Source organism: Xiphophorus hellerii, chromosome 2, assembly GCF_003331165.1.
Source record: "Xiphophorus hellerii strain 12219 chromosome 2, Xiphophorus_hellerii-4.1, whole genome shotgun sequence".
In the NCBI taxonomy this organism is placed as follows: domain Eukaryota; kingdom Metazoa; phylum Chordata; class Actinopteri; order Cyprinodontiformes; family Poeciliidae; genus Xiphophorus; species Xiphophorus hellerii.
In genome coordinates, this window is record NC_045673.1 from 21901434 (window position 1) to 21916060 (window position 14627).

General features: G+C 41.3%; 2 protein-coding genes across 3 annotated transcripts in view; both read right to left on the reverse strand.

Annotated features, from left to right (window-relative positions):
• Positions 1 to 1054: 1054 nt before the first annotated feature.
• On the reverse strand, positions 1055 to 9911 carry taf3 (TAF3 RNA polymerase II, TATA box binding protein (TBP)-associated facto). 2 transcript variants are annotated; one of them, XM_032588008.1, is made up of 7 exons: positions 9532 to 9911; positions 8923 to 9165; positions 4197 to 6022; positions 4038 to 4120; positions 3028 to 3298; positions 2749 to 2855; positions 1055 to 1985 (listed from the first exon to the last, which is right to left on the reverse strand). In XM_032588008.1, exons 1-7 carry the CDS (start codon positions 9695 to 9697, stop codon positions 1871 to 1873), a joined length of 2811 nt encoding a protein of 936 aa, XP_032443899.1. In that variant the 5' UTR covers positions 9698 to 9911; the 3' UTR covers positions 1055 to 1870. The 2 variants fall into 2 exon arrangements, with proteins under 2 accessions (XP_032443899.1, XP_032443890.1); XM_032587999.1 differs by having other exon boundaries at positions 4197 to 6025.
• Positions 9912 to 12916: 3005 nt separating this feature from the next.
• The window catches only part of tasor2 (transcription activation suppressor family member 2), a 31570-nt gene continuing 29859 nt past the window's right edge, over positions 12917 to 14627 (reverse strand). Inside the window, exon 22 of the mRNA XM_032588048.1 lies at positions 12917 to 13924. Coding sequence (XP_032443939.1) covers positions 13827 to 13924 — 98 coding nt within the window. The 3' untranslated portion in view covers positions 12917 to 13826. The remainder of the gene's footprint in view (positions 13925 to 14627) is intronic.

Genomic DNA, 14627 nt, shown 5'->3' on the forward strand with positions numbered 1-14627 from the left:
GATGTAAAATCCCGTCAGCATTGATCTTTAAGTCCTTTTAATATTAACAGTCATAATAATGATAGTCTTTCTTGTCATTATAAAAAATAAAATTGCTGAAAAAGAAACAGGAGGAGTGATCCAACTTGAATATACTGAGTTAAATGGTAATCAAGTTGAAAAACGGAAGGCGCACAGTGAGATGAACGCCTTCCGCACATCACATTGTGATGTAAATTAGATAAATTAGGTTTACCTGAGTTAATTTATTAAGTTGTTAAATTCAGTAAATGTTAATAAAGTAAGTTTGACAAACTTCGTTCGACTTTTTCCAAATCGGAGGTCCATCCTCTTTTTCAGCGTATTTTGCAAAATGTGTGCTCCATTTATCTATTTATATCCAATAAAGAGATTTTTAGTTGCCATTGTTTCAACTATGAAGACGAATAAAAACTCTTAATATAATTCATTTCTCATTGCAGCATTACAATCTCAGGCTAAATGTTTTTGTTTTGTTCTGTTTTTAGCACAAATTGTGACATAAGGGTAACAAACCAAGGTTCAATTTAACAAAAGAAGATTTAGAAAGCATTTTGAAACCTGATGTATATTAATAAACATTATATGAGCTTTAAAAATCCATCTGGTCACGTCTTCCCTCAAATCAAAAGGCAGTTCAGCTGCAGCTCTTTGAACAAAATGAACAACGAATAGATGAGTATAACAATAATTAATAAAGAAATGACCTAATTGTGTTTTGTTTTAGCTTATCTTTATGCTTTTTTAAAGGTGGAAAACAGTTTCACAATAATACAGAAGGATTTTTTTTGTACCTCATATCTGGAGAAACCGGTAATGCGCCTCAAGAGTGACACCGTGTGGTCATTTATGGAAGAGACGGGGAAAATTTAACTACAAATGGCAGAAGGGGCATATTTTTTAAAATGCATTTAATGCACACAATGTTCTACTATTTTAAAATTTGTTTCTGCAAAGAAAGTTCAAACTAATTCTTCTTTAAAAAAAAAAGTGTTAGCAAACAGGCGCAGATGTAAAAATGATGCAGATGTGACGCTTTCTTTTTGAGTCTGCGGACGCACAGACTGTTCACCTTTAATATTGAAATATCAGCAAAAATGATTTACATTACGAGCACGGCTACAGTATATGACTCCGAGAATCCATGTGAAGAAAAAGAAAATAAAAATACAAAGTTCAAATTTTTTTAAAAAAAATGTACACAAATTACAAGGAAAAACAGTTGGATTTTAAAAACCGATAAGTGAAAGTGGTTCAAACGAGACGATCCTAAGAACAGAACGCACTTGGGTTCCAAGGTGGTATTTACATATTTATACATGCCTGACGCAATCATCTTTATATACATGACATTTCAATGGCACTGCAGGAAGCTGCAGAAGGGTCCGGCGGTGAGGCCCGGCCTTCCTGCAGAAGACGGGAAGCAAACAGACCGACGGTGGCAGACCTCTCCCAGGTTCAGCTCTGACTTTCTAAAAGTTCATGTGGTCTTCGCGGACAAAATCGGCAGGAAACAGCCAGCAAAACAGCCGGGGGAAACAAAAAAAATAATAATAACAGGCAAACTTTTCGCAGGTGATAAAGGAAAAACAGCCCCGCAGCAGGAGTAAGGCTGAGTATGTGCTGGTTAAAGCCGATTCCTCTCCCCGACTCACGGTGCATAGCGGCTGACCTCTTTTTAAAAAAACAACCCCCAAAAGTCACCGTCAGCCGCGGATTTTTAGTTATTCTTTGTTTTGTTTGTTTTTTTTTTACAGCAGTGCCGCCAGCGATCAATAATGGCTTTATAGTTGAGGAAGTCCCAAATCTGTCCGTTTGTTTATTTTCTTTAATTTTTTTTCTTTGCATAGTCTCAGTGGGGTTTGTGTTTCTTCTTCTTGTGTTTTTTGTCCTTCTTCTTGCTGGAACATTTTACGCAGAACCACGGCTGGTCCTCCGGGGGCGGCGTAAGGATCCCGACACAAGGCCTGAGCGGAAACGAGGAGACAGGAGTTCACACGGTGAGGATTTGTCTGCATTAGTGTTGACGCGACGCGGAAACATTTGGCTGTCCTAAAGAACCAGTAAAGATGTGAATGAGTCAGAAACGTCTCACTTTTGGACCCTAAAGGTCCAAAAGTGTAGAAGTAGTTAATCTTTAATTATAGTAGCCTAACCAAAAATATATATAGTATTTTGAATACACTTACTAGAGGAAATTAGTTCAATTCAGTGTTAGTTAATTAAGTGTCGGGCTGCAAATAACGATTATTCTGATGATTAATCAATTAGTTGGATAAGAAAAGTCGGCATATTGTGCAGATTTTTAAAAAAAATCAAACTACATTAGCTTTTTCTATGAAATTATTAGAAATACATTAAAAGACAGAAATTAGCAAATGATTCAATTCCTTTTTAAAATAAGAAAACAAACCTTTTATTGCCTAAAATGCAACAACATAGCATTTTTTTAAGTGAATTTGAACCAGGTGAATATTAAAAAAAATGCCACTTGAGGAGTTTTGGGTAAAACAGATCAACAGACAAAGAGGTTTTTATCTCGGATGTGAAATTCATATATTTTTTTCTACAAATTTGGCTTAATTACTGTTCTAAATATGTTGATATGTTTAGCAAACGACCTCTTTTTGAGTCTGTGTACTCCAGTTAATGATTAATTGGTTACTCAATTATTCTATCGCGATTACTTTAATAATTGAAGTTAAAGAGGTCGATTAGCGCGTCTCTTACCAGTGATACCAGTCGTCACAGTCGTCACATCCAATCATGGGGCTGCCGTCATCCGGTTTGTTACATCCAGGACAAATCCAGATTTGATTTCCCCATTCATCCCGGATCTGGGACACAAACGGACACCACAAAGGATTCCCGAGGGGTTCCACGTCAACTTAACAGCTGTTATGCAGATTTATTAGATTCACGCAAACGATGAATTATTTTTAAGGTGAAATGATTCATAATCCTCCAAACAGCACTGCTGTAAAACACGCTCCACTCATGGAAACCCACCACGTAAGTACTGACGGTCTCGGTTACGACGCTGCGGACCGGCGGCTTGACGGAGGCAGCAGGGGGCAGCATAGAGGGCAGAGGCAGCAGAGACCCTGGCGGGGCAGGAGCGGGCTGCAGCGGGGAGGCGGGCGGCAGAATGGGAACCACTGGGGGGAGAACCGGCGGAGGTGGCGGCGTCCGGGGACGGTTCCCGGGGGCCGACTTGGCAGCAGGAGTCTTGGTTCCTGGGGTCTTGGGCTCCGAGTTCGGAACCACTTTGCTGATAACGCTGGAGAAACAAACACAGGTTAGCATGAACCGCCTGGCGTCTTTGTGTCACGGTTCTGGTTCTGCTCTGCATCCACTGAACCAGAACCAAACACGGAGGAGCAGCATTCGGTTTCTGCGCTCCATTAATGTGGAGCAAACTTCTAGAAAACAGCAAAACTGTTGAAACACTGAGCTCTTTTCAATCAAGGCTAAAAACCCATGTGATAACTGCAACATTGATCCACATCTTTCATATATATTTGCTGGATGATTTTGATGGTGGCATTTGACAACATGTAATGTTTATTGCTGTTTCATAATTGGTTACTGTTTTTATAGTAACCAATTACTGTTGCTTGATTTGACTTACTTTGTCACAAAGATCATTTAAAAAAAATGAGCTCTACCACCAGAGATGAGTTTTAATTCCAGAAAAGAAAAAGTGAAAATATTTAAATTGTAGACAAGAGTGTGTAAAAATTTATAGAAAGTTAAATGGAGGGAAAAAGTGTGGTAGAACAAAAAAGAGCACAGGCTGCAGGTATCTGCGCAAATATAATTTATCTGTGAGGTACTGTGTAATGAATCGATGCGACAATTAATTTCCACATTTGAACTGAATAACCTGACTTCAATTAAACTAGTCAATAATGTTCTGATCTGTTGAGATTCACCTGTAACGGTTTATATGCAGAAACCCAAGAGAATACAGGTTTCTGGATGGAGTTGGGGATTGTGGGAAACGTCGGCAGACTTACATTTTGTCCTGACCTGCTCCCACCCTGAGGGTCAGCCGGGGAATGACTGGAGACGGCAAGACGACTGGAGTCTCCATCTTCACCTGAGATGGCACCAGCAGCGTCACCGTTAGCAACCGCCCCACAAACAACAACAAACAAGCACAAGCCAACGGTTACCTTCTCCAGACGAATCTTCTCCTTCTCTTTTTCCTTCTCCTTCTCCCGTTTCTCCTTTTCTCTCTCCTTTTCCTTCCTTTTCTCCTCCTTCTCCCTCTCCTTCTCCTTGGCCTTTTCTCGCTCCTTGTCCTTGTCTTTCTTCTTCTTCTTCTCCTTCTTGTCTTTTTTCTTCTCCTTCTCCTTGCTCTTCACCTCCTTGTCGTGCAGGATGGGCGCTAGCGACGGCAGCATGGAAGGCACCCGCAGGCAGGTCGAGGGGCTGAACAGCGGCGGGAGGTCGCTGAGGGAAAAGGTCGACAGCGCCGACTGTTTCTGCTTGTCCTCCTTGTTCCTGTCTTTATTCTTCTCCTTTTTGTCTTTGTCCTTCTTGCTTTTCTCCTTGTCCTTCTTCTTGTCTTTATGTTTCTCCCTCTCCTTCTTGGTGCCCTCTCCGTCTCTTGATTTTATTTTGATGGGGACCTCCGGCAGGGTGAACTCTCGCGGCATGAAGAGGTCGTCAACCTTGACATCCTTCCAAGGCATCTTGAGCTCCTTGGAGAACTCCTTGTTTTTGTCTCTGTTTTTCTCCTTGTTCTTCTCCTTCACCTTGCTCTTGTCCTTTTCCCGATCTTTGTCCTTCGGCTTGTCTTTCTCCTTCTTCTTCATCTTGGTCTTGAGGTCCTTCTTTAGCTTCTTCTTCACATCAGGCGGTGGCGGCGTGATCTTGCTCTTCTCCTCAAACACCTTGAGCAGCGGCTCGGGGGTGGGCGGAGACGCCGATCCCGACGACACATACTCGGCTGGGATGGGGGGAGGAGGAGGTGGCGGGGCCGACGGACCGCCCTGGTTGGCTTTGCGGACAACTTCGTTGATCGAGTCGTCCAAAGTCCAGTTCCCGAGGCCTACGTGGATGTGTGGGTGAAGCGGCGTCGAAGTGTCCTTCATGAAACCGCCGATGCCGGCGGGGATCTTGGGCGTGGACGGCTCCATGATGGTCAGCCTCCTGGGGCTGGAGAAGCCGTTGCTGTCGGAGTCAGAGCCGGAGGAGAAGGCGAAGGGGTCGGGCTCGCGCTCGGCGCACGCTCTGGCGATCACGGCATCGATGGAGTCGTCGATAGCCGTGTTGTCGGGCTCCAGCTTCTTGAACGAGACTTCGGGGAACTGGGGGTCGTCGTCGACCGGACGCTGGTGGACGATCTCCTTCCCCATCCTCTCGCTCAAAGCGGACAGCTTGTGCAGAGCTTCCACTTTGATCTGAGCTGGAGGCGCTTTAAGCGAGCCCATCTTCGGGCTCTTTGGGCTTTTCGGACTCTTGGTCCTGCCCGGGGACTTTTTCCGCTCCTTAGAAGGTTTTGGAGAGTGTATGGGACTGCCTGCGACCGCAACAGGAAGCGCCCCTTTCGGGGACTTAGTTCGTTGCCTGCCGGGGGACGAGACCTTAGGCTTTCTAACCGGGACGGCGAGCGCCTTCTGGTCCGAGTGTTTGGGTAGGACCGGCAGAGGCCTGAAAGGAGGCAGGGGCCCGGATGGGGTTTCAGGCGACAGGGGGTCGAGGCTGTCGTGGGAAGGCAAAATGCCTGGCGGGACGCGCTGAGGGTTGAGGGAGGTAAGGGGCTCCCTGGGCTCCGCGCCCCACTCTGGGCTTAGACCGGGGTACATCCGTGGCCTCTTGGAGGTGGGCATCATGCCCAGGGCCGCGTCGGGACTGTCCAGGTGTCTCTTTAGCGGGTGGTTTTCGTCGTTGACCATTTCGTCTTCGTCTATTTCATCCTCGTCTTCTTCCAAGGCCACCTGCATGGCCTCAGCCGAGGTGCCCATGTCAGGAGGAACCTCTTCCTCCTCCTCTTCTGCTGAGCAAAGATAAAACAAACCAGATAAGCAACTCTAGCAACCTTAAAACCCATTTCTAACCCTGGAAAGGTTGGTGTACGCATTTGTGAACATCTTATAATAAAATGCACAGTTGACAAAATGGCTTTTTGACAGCATTAAAGAAAAACATCAACGTGTTCACTCATTTTAAAACCCAATCTATGCCACTTTGAGTTGTGCAAAATGCAGCAAAGAGAATAAATTTTCTGAATCAACACCATTAGACTAACCAGGCCTGTATAGCAGATGAACCTTCATTATGTGAAAGAGTTTTTGTTCACTGCACAGTTACAAAAACCCTGAAACAACACAGAGCACAGAAGGCAGCAAAGACAGTCAAATTTACTCCAAAGGAAAAATGACGGACTCACCCTTTAAATTGGATTCCTAAAACAAATACCAGCACAGGTTTAATTTGGAAAATGGATCAGCAGTTGGAGCAGAATGTTTGCAGACCTTAACAAGCCGCACCTATTGGCAACCCTGTTGGTAGATGCACCTCCTTAAAAGATTCACATTTAATAAATCAACACAGTGACGGGCTAAACATGCTGAGTCAACTGGGTCTCTAATATATTTGGAGAACGTATAAATAAAAGAAGTGGACGAACAAAGAGAACGCAAGACGGAAAATTCAGAGCAATACAACAGTTTGCAATACATTTCATATTTAAGGGCTTCAGCAAACTACAACAAGCCTCGGTTATGGTCTCCTTCTATGACTCAACAGGAAAAAATGGCCTCCATGAGAGAGCTCCAAGTCCCAAAACCACTGCTGACCAAACAGGAGATAAAGACCCGCCTCACATTTACCAAAACAAACAACAACAAAAAAATCTGATGTTCCCCCAAGACTTACAAGTCTCAGAATGTGTGCAGCATTCAGGACGACTTGCTGTGAGTGGTGGAACAAAGAAGTGTGGCAAACAGCAGTACGACCATCAGCTTGTGACTGATGCACAACTCTGAATGGATCTAAAAAAAAAAAAAGGGTTTCGAGTGGCCTAGTCAAAGTCCAGTCCTAAATTTGAATAGGATTATGTGGTGTAAACAGACATGCTTGAAAATCCTCAAAAATGGTTGAATTAGAACAATCCTGTACAGAAGAATGAAGCCAAAGTTCATCCACAGTAATTATTGCAATAAACGTTGATGTTGGTTTTTTTTCTTATCAAATAATATATTATTAATAGCGTAGTAATGTGAAACGATCCTCTCAAAGACCAATACATGTTAATTTTATGAAAAGCCCTTAACACGGGAACTTTAAATATCCAAAATAAAACACGACAACCAAAAATAACAATAAATAAATAAAAACAACTTACAGACCATAATAAAATGGATTATGAAGGTTCTACAAACAAAATTAACCTTCGAGAAAATCATCAGCAGAATTGAAAATAGTTATTGAGCTCATTTTAATTTATCATGCGATTACTTAATTAATTGTGACAGGCTCAAGGCTCACTATCAAATACTTGATGGCAGCTATCGCCATCAATGCGTGAAGCAACCAGTTATTAGGTGATGGTTATACTGGTTTGAATCCTACATAAAGAACAGGGATTTCTTTGTTTCAATTGAAAACTTTTCATCAAAGAGGTCAAAGGTCACATGTGGGGTACCCCAAGGTTCAATCCTAGGACCCCTTTTATTCAATATTTATATGCTCCCACTAGCTCAGGTTATAACAGGAAATAATATTAGCTACCATAACTATGCAGATGACACACAGCTCTACATTACGATGTCACCAGGTGACTCAGAGCCCATCCAATCACTGAACAGATGCTTAGAACAGATAAATGTGTGGATGTGCCAAAACTTTCTCCAGCTGAACAGAAACAAAACTGAAGTTATTATTCTTCAACTTAAAGAGAAACGATCTAGAGTCAATGCACAGCTTCAGTTATTACAACTGAAAACCAGCGATCAGGCCCGAAACCTGGGAGTAGTGATGGACTCTGACCTGAACCTCCAGAGCCACATAAAGACAGTTACAAAGTCGGCCTTCTATCACCTGAAGAACATTTCCAGGATTAAAGGACTAATGTCTCAGCCAGATCTAGAGAAACTCGTCCATGCGTTCATCTTCAGTCGTATTGATTATTGCAACAGCGTCTTCACAGGTCTGTCCAACAAATTAATCAAACAGCTGCAGCTGATCCAGAATGCTGCTGCTCGCGTTCTCACTAAAACCAGGAAGATAGAGCACATAACACCAGTTTTAAAGTCCCTCCACTGGCTCCCTGTAGCTCAAAGAATAGACTTTAAAATACTGTTGTTAGTTTATAAATCACTGAACGGCTTAGCACCACAATACATTAAAGATCTGCTTTTATTGTATCAACCTTCCAGACCTCTCAGGTCTTCCGGTTCTGGTCTGCTCTGCATCCCCAGAACCAGAACCAAACGAGGAGAAGCAGCTTTCAGCATCTATGCACCACGAATTTGGAACAAACTTCCAGAAAACTGTAAAACAGCTGAAACACTGACTTCTTTTAAATCTCAACTGAAAACCCACCTGTTTAGAATTGTATTTGAAATGTAATCAATTACAAATTTATTGATGTAACTTGACTTAATGATTGATTCTATATTGCATTGTGATTCTGTGTTTGTTATGATGTAAAGCATTTTGAAATGCCTTGCTGCTGAAATGTGCTATACAAATAAAATTTGATTGATTGATTGATTGTAATAACAGTCCGTCTTTAGTAAATGAAAACAACTCATCAGAAAACCAATATTGCAGTTCGTCAAGTTATCGTTGTAAAAACTTGCACTATGTTCAGAACCATTTAAAACAGAAGAAATGTGGAAGGGAGAATAATACTTTTTCACAAGTACTCTAGTCAACAAGCATGCTGACCTTCTTGTAAGGAGACCAGAGGCGGCATGTGCTCTGGGATGTAATCCTTTCTCTCCTCTGCATCTCTGACTCCAGGCTGAGGAAACTGCAGGACGTTGTTCTTGTTGAGGGGAAAGAGCGGCGTCTGATGGGTGAACGCCACGGGCTCCAGGTTGTTGACGTAGTCTTCCAGCTCGCTCAGGTTGACCCCCATCAGTCTGAAGGCCTGGCCGAGGTCGTCCAGAACCGGGTCTGTTCTTCCGTCTACAAACACGGGATCAAAACAAGAAGGTAAACCTTTAATCTGTAAGTTTAGGGCTGGATAATCTGACTGGAAGCAGAAGCTGGAGATGATCAACAAGTTTTAGAGTGAACTAAATGAACACTTCAGATGAATTACACAAAACGAAAGCGCGTTACAATTGTTCTTAGTGAAAATAACCGTAAAGTAAGCATAGTGACCACTGAGGTGTGTGGAAGCCGGTCAGGTATTAAGTTACTGCACTTTTTGACACATCAGCCTTTGCTAGGGGGCGCTACTGAAGGGAACAAGTCAACAACAACGTGATCGACAACTTCTGGTTTATTGGGGCAAAAGAAAGTAATCAGAGTATGAAACAGAGAACTTACACAGCTCAGAGTAGCGATGGCAAACCCTTGCCAGCTGCTGGATGTACCTGTGCAGCACATCGGACAGCAGATCGCAGGCTGTGAGCTGCACCGCATCCCAGCCCAGAGCCTGGCAGATCTGCGCCACCGAAACACGCAGCAGCGAGCGGGCATAGTTCTCGCACATCTCGCCGGCTTCGCTACGGTGAAAAATACCACTCAGTTCCGTTTCAAAGACATGACCCCGGTCTTCATGTTTCACCGAACCCCCAACGGACCAGGGAAAACCCACTATCTCGGTCAGTTTTGGACATTTACTTTAGTAGATATATTGGCGCTTTCGCCAGAGTCGCCATCTTGATTCCATCGGTAAAACCCATCCCGGAGGTCTAGTCTGCACATGCGCAAAAGTGATTGTCAGTCAGTGATGGGAATTGGGTAGATGTGAAGAGATCCGAACCTTTTGGCTAAGCTCGGCAAAGCGAGATGAATGTTTCATTTTTTTTTGGTTTTTATAATTAGGTCTGATTTTATTTAATTAGTCTTTTGCTTTAATGTTTAGGTAGACTGTTGCATATATGGACAGACTCCTTACACTTCAGGATGCCATTTGACATTATATATATACATATATATACTACTACTACTACTACTATACTACTATTGCAACTAGAATATTCTAGTTGCAATATTCTAAAGCAACTAGAATATTGCTTTTATTCTAGTGCATAAAAGCAATAGAATAAACAACAATCTATAACATATATCTGAATATGTATCCTTCCATCAAATGTGCTGTATTTAAATTGTCCCTCCCCTTGATTTATCCTGGTGATCCTCATTCTGGGTCTGTAATTTTCTAACTTAGCCCAGATTGATTGATTTTATCACTGATTCTGGTCTGTCATCACTTCACACGCCAGAGGCTGTCTGTGGCCGTTTCAGCTCCTCAATAGCTCCCTCTGCCGTCACAATATGCAACGATCACACAGTGTAACACTGCACTTCCTTTATTTTATTTTTTGTAATGATCTTTAACTCCTTATGACGGGCGAGTGAGACACGGAGCTTAAGGGAGAGTGACAACTTACTATCCTTCATTAGTGTGTGACAAATATTAATGTCACGTGTGCAAAAAAAAATGTGGTCATCGGTCACGGACGCGAACCGGCCAATCAAGTCGGCTCAGTCCCGAACAGCACACCCCAACTGCTTGAGCACATACAGGAAGCCCCGCCGTCGATAACAGATCGTTGGATGAAACAGTCAGGGGGCAACATGGTCGATGTTTGAGCGCCGTCATTGTCGAAAAGGAAGCTCTCGAGACAGACTCGCAGTAGTTTTAGCTGGAAAATATGAATATAAAAGTTATACCAAGGGTTAGTTCTAAGGTTTCGGCTCTTAACGCAGAGTCAAATCTCCTTCGCACTGGTAGCTTCTGGCTAGTAACAAATTGGCAGCGAATAAGATCGGCGTGTTCCTCCCCTTGTTGAAGTTGTTGCATTTTAAGCAAACTAGGAAAATTCAGACTCGTCATTGTGTTTCAAAGTTCAGGTGAACGTAAACGATATCAGCTCGTCGGTTCTTGTTTTTTCGCACCTTCTATAGTCTACACAAGGTGGTGCTGGATTATTATGAAAAATAAGACCCAGTGATTTGTAGTGGCATTAATTTAAATTTCTATTAAAATGTTAACTGTTGGAGTTCAGTGGTATAGTAGTGGTGTAGAGGACAGGACACGTTTGAAAGCTTGTTTCCAGATAGCACCTTTTCAAGCTTGGTCTCTTAGTCATTTCTTTGTTGATAAAGCTGTGATAGTGCTTCTATTTACACCTAAATGTTTCAGATCATCAAACAATTTTATTGTTAAGACAAAGACAAATATAAAAATGTGGTTTTCAAAAGATGAATTGAACACTCGAATGGTACTAATGTCAAGTTGGATAAAATACTTCAAAACGCATCATGCCCTGATCCAAAGAAATTGAAAAACAGATAAGAAAAAAAATAAGTGATTCATTCCATCTGTCTGAAAATGGTAACAAACAGACGACAGTAAAAGCGGTAATCTAGAAATGGAAAAAAACATGAAACTGTGGCAAACGATTCAAATACTAAAATTACTCCAGGAGTATACTGTGAACTCATTGAGGTCAGAATAACCAAGAACTACATCTAAAACACTTCAAATCTCCCCGTTCCCACAATTCCCAGTTTTCAGGGTTAGTATTAATACATACAAAATAAAAGTAGTCAAGGGAAACCGCATTATATGGATTGATAGCAACCCTGCATGTAGAAGGGGTTTATACGATGGATAGACATTGCTCAACTCTGTTACCATCAGTACTTATGATATGTTGTTAGCATTAATGCATCTGTGGTTTATCAGTCAGTCACCATAAAACCGAGACATGCGTAAGATGATAGCCTCAAGGCCTGAAGAGATAAATCAAGCAAGAAAAACCGACAATATGGTAAATATTCAGTACCGCTTGAACCTTTTACGAAATTAGCCCGAATATAACCTCAAACTTAATGTATTCTAGTAGGATTTTATGTGATGAACCAACACGCAGTGCATAAATGTAAAATTGAAGAAAAATGCAAGGCTTTTTCTATGAATGAAAATTAATGGTGTGGATTTGTGCTCATCTCTCCTGGCTCAATACAACTTATGCTGCAATTTCTGTAGGTCTTTGCAATATGTATCTTTGAGCTTAGCAGATCAGGGACGACTTTCTTTGCCCATTCTCTTTGGCTAAACAGGTCACACCCAAAATGAATGACGACCATCTAGAACCGACACAGACCGTCTTTTGGACTTTGATCAGGCAGTTCTCAAAAGCAGAGATGCTTTGATTAAACCGCTGTAGCTCTGGTTTCAGGTGTAAGGTTTTAGTCTTGCTGGAAGGCGAGTCTCCTCTTCAGTCTCGAGTCTTTTGCAACTTCGACCGGTAAAGTTCAGTAAAATTCGGGACTGTACTGTTGTCAACGCCCTTAATCTTCACCGTCCCTGCTGACCCAACTTTTGGGTTATAAAGCTACTTCAAAACATCACTCCTGACCTGTCCTGGGTCCAATGCTTTTTATGTGATGCTGTTTGTTCACCAATATTCTCTAAAATATCACTGATGCCTTCAGAGAACAGCTGGAGTTAAAATGAAATTGCCCTCACGGTGGACTATCCAAGTTTCAGAGTATAATGTGATGGATACAAACAGCACAATTTTTGAGATTTATATTTGTAAAAGAACATTCAACCATCTATCATTTTCCTTCTTGACTATTATGCTCTACTTAGTGATGGTCTATCACAAAAAGAACACTGTCATAATAACCTGGGGTATTTCAATGCTTCCTCAAGGCGCTACACAAGTGTTGCATAAAGCACCAAATAGAGCAATTTGTTTCAGAAATAATTTTTAATCAAGCAAAGTGACACGAGTTGGAAATGAAAGCTCTTTCTCAAAATCGTCTTTACATTTTTATAAACTTATCCGGAGCTGAAAAACATTTCCAGACTGTGCAGGAACCCCACATTATCTTTTGGTGTGGTGCCTTTCAAGTTTTCCGCAGGTGCAACAACTGGGTGTAAAGCCCAGATCCTGCACATAACTAAAACTGAATTTCAAATGAGTCGGCTTGACAAAATCTGGTCTCTTCAAGTTTCAGACAGATTTATATTTAGAAGAAAAATAGTTATTGAACATTAAGAAAATAGAAGTTATTCTCCTAGATACAAAAACAGGATTTTAAACTGGTTTAAACACATAAAAAACCCAACATAGAAACTTTAGACATTAGTTCTTGTTCTAAATAAAGTCAGGAAATACTGTACAAGTGTAATCTTTAAATATGTATTGCTAATAAAAAAAGGACAAAACGTAGCTTTCTTGCTTTGTTGAAAATCTATACAGTCAGTATGTCGGAACAAATATGAACAACATAAAAATCATTTGTAAGTGGATTTACATTACAATGTACAACGTTGAATTAAATTACAATACAAACTGCGTTCAAACAGCACAGCTGCCAGCGTCTTGGCAAAAACAGCCAATCTATCCAATAACTGAATCATTACCGAGGCTATACAGAAACATGACCGGAACAGCCTGTTGAAAGTTAAACTGATAATTGTCACTTACAAAAAAAAACAAAAAACTCAACAGTTAAGTTAGTGAAAGATTAGCTACTCATGTAGTAGGCATTTTAAATATCCATGACTGGTGGCTTTTTAATTCACACATACAAAGAGCATTTGATTGTTTCATGTTTCAGAGACTGAACCTGATCATCAGTTCAACCCTTTTCAGTCAAACTCTGAATATTTCTGTTGAAGACTTTGTCAGAAAAGTGTTCAAAGTCATTGTGAAAATCCCGTTCTTCTCAAAGGCACGGTCTGTCGTTGCATCTGGAAAAAGAAGGGAACCATATTAGAGCTTTTGCAGAGAGTAGTAAGAGAACATGGCCTCAAGAAAAAAAGAAATCAATAATTTACTGGATTTTACGTAAAACTGACTGTGAATAGTTGCTTTAGGATGCCATTCTTAACGCAACCTTTCTCAATACCTCCTGCTTTCTGGACACACTGAAGTGCCTGGTTCAGTAACCAGTTCAAGACCTTAAATCAGACTGTTTCAGGTCAGTTTGCAAGACCAAAATTATTTATATTAATTCAGAGGTTTAATTTTTGGAGACGGCTCCTGTCGTCTGACAGAACTAAAACTGTTGAGTTGATTTTAACAATCATCTTTATTTGGAGTTGAGTTGATTTTAACAATCATCTTTATTTGGAGTTGAGTTGATTTTAACAATCATCTTTATTTGGAGGAAAGCTCAGAAGTCTGCAAACACCTTCCCAACCGTAATGTGGAGGAGTGACGACATGATGTGATGGGCGTTACAACTTCGGCAAAAATGGGTTTTCCAAATAAACTATGACAAAGCGTACTGCAAAACTGGTTTCAAAGTGGCTTAAGGACAACAAAGTCCAGATTTTTGAGCTACCATCACTTAGTAAAGATGTGTGGGTCTTATAACTTTGGTAATCCAACCTAATCTAAAACAGGGAAAGTTTAGTTTAGGTTGATGTCAAACTCAGGCTTTATTTAAAT